The sequence below is a fragment of the Kogia breviceps genome, chromosome 19 (genome assembly GCF_026419965.1).
Source record: "Kogia breviceps isolate mKogBre1 chromosome 19, mKogBre1 haplotype 1, whole genome shotgun sequence".
Lineage (NCBI taxonomy): Eukaryota > Metazoa > Chordata > Mammalia > Artiodactyla > Physeteridae > Kogia > Kogia breviceps.
In genome coordinates, this window is record NC_081328.1 from 3,076,777 (window position 1) to 3,089,366 (window position 12,590).

General features: G+C 56.2%; 1 protein-coding gene across 2 annotated transcripts in view; it reads left to right on the forward strand.

The window, feature by feature from the left end:
* Positions 1-645: 645 nt before the first annotated feature.
* The window catches only part of PMP22 (peripheral myelin protein 22), a 28,456-nt gene continuing 16,511 nt past the window's right edge, over positions 646-12,590 (forward strand). Inside the window, exons 1-3 of one of the 2 annotated variants that reach the window (XM_067020687.1) lie at positions 646-833; positions 4,934-5,045; positions 6,256-6,355. In XM_067020687.1, coding sequence (XP_066876788.1) covers positions 4,968-5,045; positions 6,256-6,355 — 178 coding nt within the window. In that variant the 5' untranslated portion in view covers positions 646-833; positions 4,934-4,967. Of the gene's footprint in view, positions 834-2,745; positions 3,406-4,933; positions 5,046-6,255; positions 6,356-12,590 lie in introns of those variants that run through there. The other variant, XM_059048485.2, reaches the window with a different exon arrangement.

Here is a 12,590-nt window from a genome sequence, read left to right on the forward strand (position 1 = left end):
TGCTGTGAAGAGATGACCTGTTTGACAACGTTTGAGCCCCTTAAAATGATGATGTCGGGCTTCCCTGGTGGCGCAGTGGTTGAGAGTCCGCCTGCCGATGCAGGGGACGCGGGTTCGTGCCCCGGTCTGGGAGGATCCCACGTGCCGCGCAGCGGCTGGGCCCGTGAGCCATGGCCACTGACTGAGCCTGCGCGTCCGGAGCCTGTGCTCTGCAACAGGAGAGGCCACAACAGTGAGAGGCCCGTGTATCGCAAAAAAAAAAAAAAAAAAAAAAAAAAAAAAAAAAAAAAAATGATGATGTTGACAGAGGATGAAACCTACCTGCACACACGTGTTATACACCCAGTGTATTTCGTCTTTGCAGACTCCACTGGGAGGGGAGGGGGATGGGACTGAGGACTGGGGGACCTCTTTGTTCTCACACAGGCTGCCACGTGCCCTGAGGATGGGCACAGCCAGAGCTCCTCTCCTGGCCGAGTCCAGGCTCTCCACGCCCCCCGGGGCCTCTCGGGATCATTGTGTTTACTCTCCAATACACAAAGCTGGGCGCTGTCTCTTTAAATAGTAGAGGTTGGAGAGGCTCTCAGGCCACCATGACATATCCCAGCATTGGACCAGCCCCTGAATAAACTGGATGGACGCCCGGTCTGGCTTCAGTTACAGGGAGCACCACCAGGGCACATCTCGAGGAGCCTGGCTGGAAGCAGCAGGGCTAGATCTGCCAGCTGCCGGCCTCTCCACTGCCCTGTCCCGGGGGGGCCCTTGCCTGGGCGTCCGTCACGTTTGACTGCAAAGAAAGCCGCGTGGAGGAAGGGGTTACTCTGTTTGGCCTGGTGAGTTGTCTTGGCAAACTATGCCTCTGGATGGTGTGTGCTTACGCTTTACAGAGAGCTGCCCAGCCCCACGCCCTGCCAAGCACAAATGGAAAGGGGTGCAGGGGAGAAGGCATGTGTGTGTTAGAATTTACGGGAGAGTCAGAGGGTTTCTAAAATCCTTGGTGAAGAGCTGGATATATACTCTGGCTGGGGAGGCAAGAAGGACCCTTTGGGAGCATCTAGAAACCTCAGTGTACCCAGAGTGGAAGGGAGAAAGGGGACCAGCTGGGCCTTCCCTGATAGGGAACAGCTCTGCACACACAGCTGGCAGGTGGCCTTGGATTGGTAAGCATGTTAGGGAGAAACGTCATCTCTGCTCCACCTGTAGCGGATCCCTGGCTGGGCTCTGGGTGTGGCCAAGCTGGTGACACCAGCCACACTGGGTGGTGTCCCGTCTTCCACCCCTCGGGGCTGAGTAGGCAGGACGCGGGCGAGGGCCGGTGAGGTGACCACCAGGGATGGGTGGGTGCAGGTGTCCCGCAGCGTGGCGTGACCTGGTTATTGACTGAAACATTGGGTTCAAAAGAAAGGAAGAAATGAGCTGTATCTGACCGCGCGTGCACTTTTCTAGATGAATATACTTCATTTAAAAGTTTAGTTGGAAAAAAAGGAAGGAAAGGAAAGAGACTCCTAACTTAAATATGTGAATATTTACAAAGTGCTTTTAGAAGAGTCCGGGGTACATGGTGGTCGTGTGAATATTGGTTCCATAAATAAAAATGTCTGAATGACATACGAAGGGCGGTAACCATTCCCAGGGCAAACCCGGTGAGACCACGACCCGGGAGGCAAGAGGCCACTCCCGTTGGTAGGTAGAAGGTGGTCCTTCTACCTACATCCGTGCTTTCAATCTACGGGACTGATAAGCAATTTTAGTTTAGGGGGTCAGGCTTTCCTCAAAAGGTGGTTGTGAGGACTAAATGTGAACTAATAATACCAATGGTGACAATTTACTGGGTGCTGATCCTTTATTTTTTTCCAGAGGCTATGCTAATTGCTTCACACACTCTTTTTAATCAACACCGTAACCCTTTAAAATGGCCATTCTCAGTCCTGTTTCCAGATGAGAAAACCGAAGCACCCCAAACTCCAGCCAACTGCCCAAATCCGCAGCCCTGAGTGAGCAGGGAAATCGGGTTCGTCTAAGCCCAGTGTCGACGTGCCTAACCACTGGACCGCACCACCTCTCACAGAGGTGTCCTGGCCACTGAGCGAACATTTTACCAGGAGTCTCCTTTTTAATCTAAGGATGTTCGAAAGCCCGTTGTTGGAAGATTTTTTTCAAATTATTTTTCCTTGAAGAATGTACCATTAGCTACAATAAGCAGCTACTTTCGTAATAGTAAGATAAGTAGCGTGGGCGTATTTGCCTCGTTCAGAGCGATGATGTTCTGTAACACAGACGCTGGCAGGTGGAGGTGTCTTGTGGGTGACCTGCTGCCTTGGCCGGCAGACGTTTACTACCCACCTTCCGGGGCCGGGTTCCTGCCTCGAGGCCGGACCCCCAGAGCGTCTTATTGGGGCGCGCCCGTCGTGCGCCCGGTAGAGGGTTACCCGCTCTCCCCGTGACGCTGGGCGGACCCGTTCAGGCGGCTATGAATCAGCTGATTTCCCTGGCCGCTCTTCCCCCACCTCAAATGGCCAACTCCCCACCCTGTGGCCGGGGACGCGAGCCGAGGCCGGGCGCCGAGCCAGGCAAACTCGCCTGGAGCGTTCCGGGTTGTGGTCTGGATTTCCCCAGCGACCCCAGGGCGCGCTGTCCTGCGGTGGGCGGGCGTCTCCCTCCTCCCCCAACCCTCAGCCGGGCAGGCCCGCCAGATCGGTCCCGGGAATCCGAGGCACCCGGCGCACGGCCAGGGCGCAGACCTGATCGCGCAGGCGGGGCGCGCCCCGCTAGGACTGCAGGGCGGGCCAGGGACGCCAGGGCCCGAGGGGAGGGAGGTCTGCCAGCGCTTAAGTGCCGTCTCCCCCTGCCCGTGGCAGGGGCATCCAGGCTGGCTCTCCGCGCGGGCGCGGCCCGACTGCGTGCGCCCCAGAGCCCCGCGCTGGCCACCCACGGAGGCGACCTCGGGCGGGCTTTCCCACGTGGGCAGAGGGGCCAGTAGATCGGTCAACTCTTGGTCTCCGTGAACTCCGCGGAGCCAGGGAGGCGGAGGTGAGACAGCTCGCCGCCTCCTCGTTTCGAGGACAAGTCACCGCTGCTTTGCAGTCGCCGACTCGCTCCCGGGGCGCAGTGAAGGCCGAGCAACTGGCGCCTGCCCGGCCTCCCTCCTCACCGCCCTCTCCCCTCCCCGAGTCCCGCCCCCCTGCACACGCTGACCCAGGGACACACCCTACTGTAGCGACGCAGACAGGGCGTTGTTCCCGTTAAAGGGGAACGCCGGGAGCCTCCCTCCGGCCCCTCGCTCGGCGCACGCAGCCCCGCAGAGCAGCTGTCTTTCCGGACGCCAGCCGCCGAGCGGACGCACGCAGTTTGCGCCCGAGGCCACTGAGGATCTCCGAGGATCGGGGACAGCTATCCCTTTAGGCCGTAAGTGCTTTGGGCAGGGAAGGTGGAGGAGATGGAGGAGGAACGTGGGCATCTTCCGTAGACGGTGACAGAACGCGCGGAGCAGGGGACCTCGGGCTGGCGCGGTCCGCGGTCTCGGGGAGACCACCGCCTGTCCCGCGGCCTTCCTACGGGGCTCGTAGGGACCCGCTGCGGGGTGCCTGGGGGTCTATAAACCGCCGGGGACGCGGGTGCTGGTGTCCGGGTATGGGGCAGGGGCGGAGCACGTTTCGCCTCGCTGGACTCACTGGCAAAGCAGTGCCTGCGGTGGACATGTCCGGGGTACAGGACCCCCGTGCACCCCACCCCCCGCCCTCGGCATTAGGAGTCACTGGATTTAATTCAAACCTTCTGGGAGACATCAGAAAATCGTGCTTACTTCCTCCTGCACATTCCAGAGTGTCACTGAACGTGTTCCTTAAGGGGAGGAACGGAGAGGTTTGCGATTGGGTATTTTAAAAACCGAGTTATTGAAACGATGTCTCTGGCCCAAGATTCTGTCCTGAAGTAGCCCCCCAAACGCAGCTCCTCTTCGCAGACGTGCAAATCCTCCCACGGGTCGGCGGGTCTCAGTCCCTAATTAGGGTCTGCAAACTGTGGGGCTAGGACCACACCGTGGCGGAGACGAGATGTCCCGCCGGCTCCGTCCGGCTGCGCTTCTCCGGGGACGCAAGCCATTCCCTCCGCGTCTCCTACCCACCGGACACGGGCTCCCCTCCATCCCGGCTCCTGGGCCCCTGTCCCGGGAGCGCAACGGCCCGGCCCGCAGGGCTGCCTGGGGAAGCGCGCGCGGAGGGCAGGAGGCGCCGGCCCCAGCCTTTCTCTCCGGCCGTTCTTTCCTCTCCGCTCTACCCCGCTCTGCGCCTTCTCTCCGGGGCCGCTGGTGTCGAAGCCAAGCTGTGCTGGGGCCGGGACGGCTCCCCTGCGCGGGAGGAACTGGCTGGAAACTTGGGAGTCTAACGGAATGCGGAGCGCGCTGGGATCTGGGAACCCGGCTTCCCGCCGCGCGCCCCCCCCTCCCGGTTCGCCGCTGGTGTCCCCGGGCCTCTCGCAGAAATCTGGGCCCCTTCCGCTCACCCCCAGCTCCACCCCCCGGGGGAACGCGAGCTCTCGCCCTCCGCCCCCCTTCTCCTCGTTGGGCTGCCCCCGGAGCCCCCAGGTGGGAGGAGGCGCGCTGCGGCCTCTGCTTGGCACCCTGGAAAAACCTCGCCGCCCGGGCTGACTTCGACGTGCGTCGTGCGTCCCACTTGTTTTGTTCCAAACGCAGAAGACGTTCGGTCGCGGGCGGGCTCGACGGGCTGCGGGGCGGGGATGCCGCGGTCGGCTGCTGCCCCCTCTCGGCGGTCGCCGGGCGCGGCGCCAGGCCCGGGCCTTCCGAGCGCAGGACCCTCCCTCCGCGCCCCTCCCTCCCTCCCTCCCTTCTTTCCTCCCTCCTTCCTTTCCTCCCTCGCTCGCTCGCTCGGGCCAGTTCGCTCGGCCTCACGTCCAGTTCGGCCCTCTCTCCGGCCAGGCAGAGCCTCCGCCGAGCACGACTCGCCGCCAGAATGCTTCTCCTGCTGCTGGGTATCATCGTCCTCCACGCCGCGGTGCTCGTGCTGCTGTTCGTCTCCACGATCGTCAGCGTGAGTCCCGGCGGGCGGGCCGCGGGCGGGAGGGGCGCCCGGCGCGCACCCCGAGCTCGGCCTCCGGATGGCGGTGCCAGCCGTGCCCCCTCCGGTCCGCAGACAAAGCGTCTCAGACCTCCCAGGGCCTTTTGCAGTTTCTGGCGATCCGCGCCTTTTCAAAAGTAGTTTTGCGAAAACCAGAGCAGATTCAAGGGGGAGGAAGGAAGCGAGCGCGGGGCTAGGTTACGCGGCGCAGGCCTCTCTTTAAGCCAAAGAATTTAGGTACCGATCCAGGGGTTCCCCCACCCTCCCCCCGCGTCCTTCATTTGATAAAAGCTCGTGTAGCATCTTCCTTAATGCAGGGTCGTTGAGGAAGGAAGTGGAGTATCGAGGAAGGTTGGTTTTTCCTCCAAATGGCATCCATCAGATGGGCGGGTTAGTTCATAAAACAGCCTTTTAGGACTTGAAATCGGAAAGTTCACATTGGCTTTTCCCTAAGAGTTCACAGCCCCAGGTCTGCTTTGCGCTGCGGACACGGCACCTTCTTAGAAAAGCCTCCTCCAGTACAGACAGGTCACTGGGATAACTTGTGTTGCAAAACCATCAGACATCAAGCTCATTAGCTTTTAAACTTATTTTCTTGAAGCTGAGCCCAGACTCGGGCAGTTTTGCGACCGTGGCCTTAAGTTCTGTGTAAACTACAGCAAGTCCTAGGCGTGATGTTTCTGGCCTGGTTCCAAGGTTGAGAGATAATTATGTTGGGGATTGCTGAGTTGGTCCGTCGTTTACCAGCATCCTGCCAACGTCTTAAGTGTGCCTGTGGCGATCTTGTGAGGTCGATAGGAATTGTAAGTAAGGAGATGGGCTCAGAGTGGCTGCGGCGGCTTTGGGGAGATCGGGGGTGGAGGGGAGCTTGGATGCAGGTGTCCTGGGATGAGTCCGTGGCTCCTTCTACTACAGCACACACCTCGGCACAGAGCAACTTACGTGTGTGTGTGTGTGTGTGTGTGTGTGTGGTACTTTTCCACTAACAGAGTGCTTTTCACTAGCAAAGCCCCGGCCCTCCCCTCTGGATGTCTGGGCCACACCACCACCGCTCCCCTTTCTCAAGCACCCCCCTGGGCTCTGGCTAGGCAGCCCCCGGGGCATGGCAGGGGCGGTAGACAGGTTCCCCCTTTCTGTCCCTCCTCACGGACTCCCCTGATTTACCACGTCTGGTTCTTTGCAGCAATGGGTGGTGAGCAATGGACACGCGACCGACCTCTGGCAGAACTGTAGCACCTCTTCACTGGGCAACGTCCAACACTGTTTCACATCGTCAGCAAACGGTGAGAATGGTTTTTTTGCTCCACAAGTTCGTCCCGATCTGTCCGCGGCATGTTTCTCTCTGTGCAGACCTGGAAGCACTTCTTGGAAGACACAGGCTGGAGAGTTGTGGCCAGGCTGGGGTGGGACGTGGCAGGGGAGGGGCGGTCGCTTCGCTGGCTACACTGAAATCCCGGGGAGTCTTTGTGCAGTCTCTCTGCCTTCAGAGAAGCCCTAGAGCGCCACACCCCCCGCTTCCCACCACTTGTGTAAGGCTCCTTGTGAGCCAAGAGATGTGGACACACATAAGCAGTGGTGATGCACAACTTTAGGTGGACCCCGCTGGGAGTTTCAATCCAGTTAGCGTCTTTGGTTTGGTGGGAGAATATCCGGGAATGTCCTGTGTCTCCCTGGTGCGGTGACGGAGGGGCTGTCCTGAGGACAGATGGGCCAGCTTTTGGTCTCCAGTTATAGGAGTTCCTCTCTGCTTCTTGGGCCTCAGGGGTACCATTTAGCGTCATAGCTGTTGAGTGATTCCTCGTTGCAAGGTGGGGCATTGACGCTATTTGCACAACCCCAAGCTGAGCCCGGGAGTATTACTGCTCTGTCCTTAGCATCTTTTCTGTGAGATATGGGAAACCAGGCTTTCTTGGGTTCAGGTTAAGGGGTTAATTGGCCACGGAAGCACGCCCCAGATACTCCCAGCACCCAGAGGGAAGGAGGGCTCAGCGGGGACCTGGTGTCTTTGGATGTGGAGAGGCAGAGATAAATAGGATGCATTCTTTTCGGTGACCGGGTGGGGGGGTCTGGTGGCAGCGTGGACCCTGGCAGGGGCCACAGTGCCTGGCGTTGAGGACACAGTGGGCCAGGCTCTGCACGGTCTCATGTTCCAAAGGACGTGTCCTTAGCCTGGAGAGGGAAGTACCTATAGATGTGACAGAGCTTTCCCGACATCTTGGGTTTAAAGACCGGCAAAGTACACGCTTTGATGAGGCTACAGCTGCCCCTAGATCAAGTATTTCTGTTGAAGATGCTACGCTCAGTGAGAGAAACCAGTTCAGATGCAGCTCAACAAAGCAGGAAGGGCAGTGGCCCTCCGTTCTGGATTTGCACGGTCCAGTTTCTTTGCTGGACTTTTCTCCTCAGAGCTCTGCATCCAACAGTACTCAAGCTGCCCCTGAAGCATCACCAATGAAATATCTGCAACCTCAGTATAAAGAGAAACTGCGCGAACTACTGTAGTTTATATGGGGAGGATAGGCAAGGACTGGAAGACCCTGTTTTATGTTTCCACTTTCCTGGGGCGAAGAAAAGAAAGACCCCAGTCTTTGCTGAAGGGAGCAGTCCTTAAACTTTTCTCTGAGTCTGTGAAGGATACTGAATTCAAACCACCCTAGAGGTTGCATTGTGAGTTTGCAGTCAAATAACTGAAACACTCAGGAGTGTCTGCGCATGTGGCCACAGCACTGCTTGGCCCCAAAGCCACAGCATCCGGTCCCCGGGGCAGGGTTTGGCTGAAGTTCCCTGAAGCTCAGGATGGGAGGCTCCCTGCTCGCTACTGACACCTGGTGGCCACGAGTGGTGACTCCGCCCACAAGGGCCGGCTTTCCCTGACCCCCCCCCCCTCGGTCTCGCCACCAGGTGTCCACCTGGACATTGCCCAGCTGGCATTTGGCCACTTGGGGCTGGCAGGGGATTCTCGACTCTCAGTCCCGGAAGGGGCAGTTTTGGCAGGCATACTCCAACCCGACTGGGTTTCAAGAGGGGTGAGTCGGCAGAGGCGCAGTGATCTAAATTGTCCTGCCTGCTGGACGGTGATGTTTGCCTGCTGCTGACCTGCCTTCTGCATCTTCTGCGGTCGGGAGTGGCTGCTGTTCCGCCCTCGCAGCAGCTCTCGAAGAGACAGCAGCGTTTTTCCGATCGCTCGGCTGGCTCTTTGTGTACAAGCTCATCTTCCCGGGTTCGTTGACCGTGACTTTGGGGCGTGCATCGCGGGTCTTTATCCAAATCCGCGTGGTTGCTTCCCTGGGGCGGGGTCCCAGATTGTGTTTCTCCTCCACATCTGCCTTCTCGCCTCTCCCAGTAAGGGTGTTCTGAGGAACTCTGGACAAGCTGGGTTTGTTTGCACTTGGGCTGATTCTAAGTCAGAACTTTCCATTTAAGCTTTCCCAGTGGTCGGTATCTCGTTCTCATCTTCTGATGGGTCAGCTTGTGTTACAGCCTCAGCTCTGATTGGGGTGAAGCCTCTGGGCCTCCTTTGCCTTTTCGATTGGGTTTAACCATTTCTGTGCCAAACAAGAGGTGAAAAAAAATACATAATTAAAAATATTAGACGGCCTTTACAGATGAACCCTGCTAGTTGTAAACCAGACACCTTGGTCCGTATTTGCTCTTAGAATGTTTCAAAGATACTTTTTATTTCAGTAATTGAAAGTAATTCGTTACAGATACCAATTTGTGAAGCATATGTCGCAAGCATGTGATGTGAAAACGCGTTGGTTTACATGACTTGCTATTTTTGCTGAAGGGGCTTGCGTTTGCCTGTGCGGGGCTGGGGCAGTTCACCTCTGCAGGGCGTCATTCACCTTTTTTTCTTATATGGATGGTGTTTGTTGCTACATTAACTGCACGGCAGTCAAAACATCTACGTTATTCAGTTGGAAGGAAACAGATTAGATTTTTTCCCTCAAACTCTTTCTGGATATTAGAGTAGTTTTAGATTCCTTACTAAATGCCCTCAACTCTGTCTGCTTTTCCATTTTCTAAATGTATTTACACACCCTCTGGCCCCATCCTGATCCTGGCTGCAGGTAGAGGTGAAGGAGGCTTAGTAGTGGGGGACTATTTATCATGACCTTGTTTTGAATGCCTTTCGGCCTGAGGAATAGAAGGACTTGGAGAATGTGGACGTTGGCCTTGACAGTCCTGAGCTCTGTGCAGGGAGATGAATCACTGTCCAGGCAGCATAGGCCAGATACCCAAGGAGTGGGGACACGCGGGCAGTGCCGGAGTTCAGGGGAGGAAGTGGAAGGCAGGTCTCATGTGGGAGGGGGGATCTGATCCATCCTCCAAAGGATGGGCAGGATTTAAATAAATACAGGCAGGGAGGAAGCGATTCCCTACTGAGGCAATGATGACCTAAAGCAAGGGGAAGGCAATGGAAGGACACATTAGACCAGTTGGCCAGCGTTCCGATTGGGATTAAGATTGACTGCATAAAGCAGTACATCTTTAAATGGTAGTGGCCTAAATAAGATAGTTTATTTCTCTCTCTTTCAGAATAAGTGTGGAAGTAGGCAGCCTGAGATAGGTATGGTGGTTCCATGAAATTGTCAGAGCCCCAGGCACTTTCTAGCTTATTTCTTTGCCATCTCTCAGATTTGGTCCTCATCCTCATGGACCAAAAGGCTGCTAGAGCGCCAGCCATTTCTCTACCCTTCAAGCAAGGGTAGAGAAAGAGGGAGGAGAAGAATGTGTCCCCCTCCCTTTTAATGAAATGTCTCCGGATAGACCACACACTTCTGCTTTTATCTTTTCCTGGAAGTTCATCACAGAACCACACCTAGTGACAAGGGAGGCTGAGAATGGAGTCGTTTGGCTTCATGGGAAGCATGGCTTCTCGATTCATAGAAATTTAATAGCAAGCACCTCCCAGTAAGCCTGGCTTGCAACTCTTCTCTTCAGGGCTTTGACTACCCCCCTCCATACCAATCACACTCTTTTACAAGAGCTCGGCTGTGTCCTATGCAGTTTCAGAGCAGAGCCCAATTACTTCAGGATTCTCCGAATAGCCCATCTCTGCTGTGTCCTGGGCCCCATCAGCAAGACAGTGACCCATATTGGAAACTGGATATTCCTTCGACTTCCCTCTCTTTCTTTCCACCTCCCAAGTCATTAACAAGCCTTCACTGTTTCGTGATGTCTCTTGAATCCGTGTTTCCTTCCTGTAGCCTATACAGCTACCTACCTGACAGTTTGGCGGGGATGTCTAGAGGCATCTCCAAACCAGCCAGCCTTTGCCCCCCGCCACCCGATCTCCCTCTCTGACGGTGCCTAGCGTTTCAGTGGGCGCTGCTTCACCATCCAGTGAGCTTCATGCTCAGAGTCTGCCTGCATGTGTTTCCTTCTCTCCCTTCTCAGAATCGTCCTCGGCCCCACTGGGTACTGGGTACTCTCCGTTCTCACGCCTCTCACCATGCCTGCAGTTCCTGCCAGGCCATTGCTGCAGCCTCCTGTCTCCTGACCTTTCTTCCTTCCTGGTAACCCGTTTTGCATAATGAATCAAGGACGATGTTTAAAAATACAAACCTCATCGTATTACTCTCAATTTAAAACCTCTCAGAGGTCCTCCACTGGTCTGCACCTTCAGATGAGCCTCTTCGCTCAGGTCCGTACCTGAATGATCTGTTCCTGTTTCCCATTAAGCCTCACCTCCTATCTCTCCTCCCCTTCATCTTGGAATTTCAGCCTTCTCTCACTTCCTTGATCCTGAACTTCCCACCTCCGGACTCCCCCCTCCCTCTGTTCTTTCATGCAGGACTATTCACTGAACACCTGCCCCGTAGAAGATTCCACCGCAGACACCAAGGCTGCAAGAGTGGACGAGAGCTTCCGTTGTACTGGGTGCAACAGTCAATAAACGTGGATAATCAGAGGCAGTGATAGGAAGGACAAAGAGGATAAAAGCAGGGCGATGTGTGATGAGGGACTGGGGTGAGGAAGGGTGTCCTCTTGGAGAAATGACCGCCTGAGGATGACCAGGAAGGGGTCAGCCGCAGGGACATCTGGGGCAGCTTCTAGACCGCGGGGCCTCCCGAGCACAAGATCTCTGGAGCGGGAAGGAGCCTGGCAGAGTTGAGGAACAGAGAGCACAGGAGATGGAGCAGCGAGCCAGCCTGTAGGGCCTTCTAGACCCCAGAAAGGAGTTTGGTGCAGATGGATAGGTTTCTAATTGTTATGATTTCATTGAGACCTGCTCTGTCTTGTATGCGTTTCTCAGCTGTTTTATTCCAGGTTGGACTCAGCAACAGTCTTGTGCGTTTATAAGGCAGAATGCACCAGAAATCTTACAAAGTAGAGATGCACCTATCTATTTCCAGCAGCAGCGACCTCGTGGCCGTTAGGTTGTGTGGGCAGCATTAGACCAATGCTTCGGATTGAAAATTAGAAAAAAATAAGTCTTGCCAGTCTCAGGAGCCCCCGACTCGAGCCCTCGGTGGTCTCTCCTGTGTCTGTATCTTCTGTGATCTCAGATTCATCTCGTTTATCCATTTGGCGGCATATTGTCATTTCTGCAAAAGGACATCATACCATTTCCTCATCTGTGGCTCAGCTTTTGGTCAGAATTTAGTAAACACAGGAGGCCCTCTGCACTTGCGGGTTCATGTTTTGCAATTTAGAATCTCTGTGGCTCCGTGGGCCAACCCACAAGCTCTGACCCAGTAGTGGCTCTTGATTTTACAGGCCCTCGTGGGATGAGGAGGCCCTGGCAGGCGAGGGAGGTGCGGGGAGTGGGCTGTGGTGCCATAATGACGACGCTTCAGCCCTTGGAGTCTCTCATCAGACGCCAGCATCCATGAGTTAATTTAGAAGGCTTGTCCAGACCTGTGTCTGTACCATATGGCCCTTGCAGCTCAGGCTTTGCTTTTTAAAAGATTTAAATTGCATTCCCAGGGGCTTCCCTGGTGGCGCAGCGGTTGAGAGTCCGCCTGCCGATGCAGGGGACACGGGTTCGTGCCCCGGTCCGGGAGGATCCCGCGGGGCGGCTGGGCCCGTGAGCCGCGGCCGCTGCGCCTGCGCGTCCGGAGCCTGTGCTCCGCGACGGGAGAGGCCACAACAGTGAGAGGCCCTCGTACCGCAAAAAAAAAAAGGTAAATTGCATTCCCAGGATTTTACCAGAGTCGAGAAAGCATCCCTTGTAGTTCAGGAGCAGGGATTGGCCGTGGGGTGGTCTGAGGATGTGGTCTTTGGTGCCTGAGAAGAGGAAGCCTGGCACGAAGCCTTCTGGGTGTTTGCTCATCAGCACACACGTAGCCTCTGACGTTGGCGGGGACCTGGGAGGTCATCAGATTCATACCCCTTCCCATCCCACTAGCTTCGGACTCTCTGCAGTGTGCCCACCATGTGTGCACATCCTCCCAGTGATGGGGAACTCACTACCTTTCAAGAGAACCTCTTCCATTTTCAAAGAGCTGCCAGCGTGGTCCATTCATCCATTCTTCAAATATAGGGAGCGCATCCTAGGTGCCGGGCAGACAG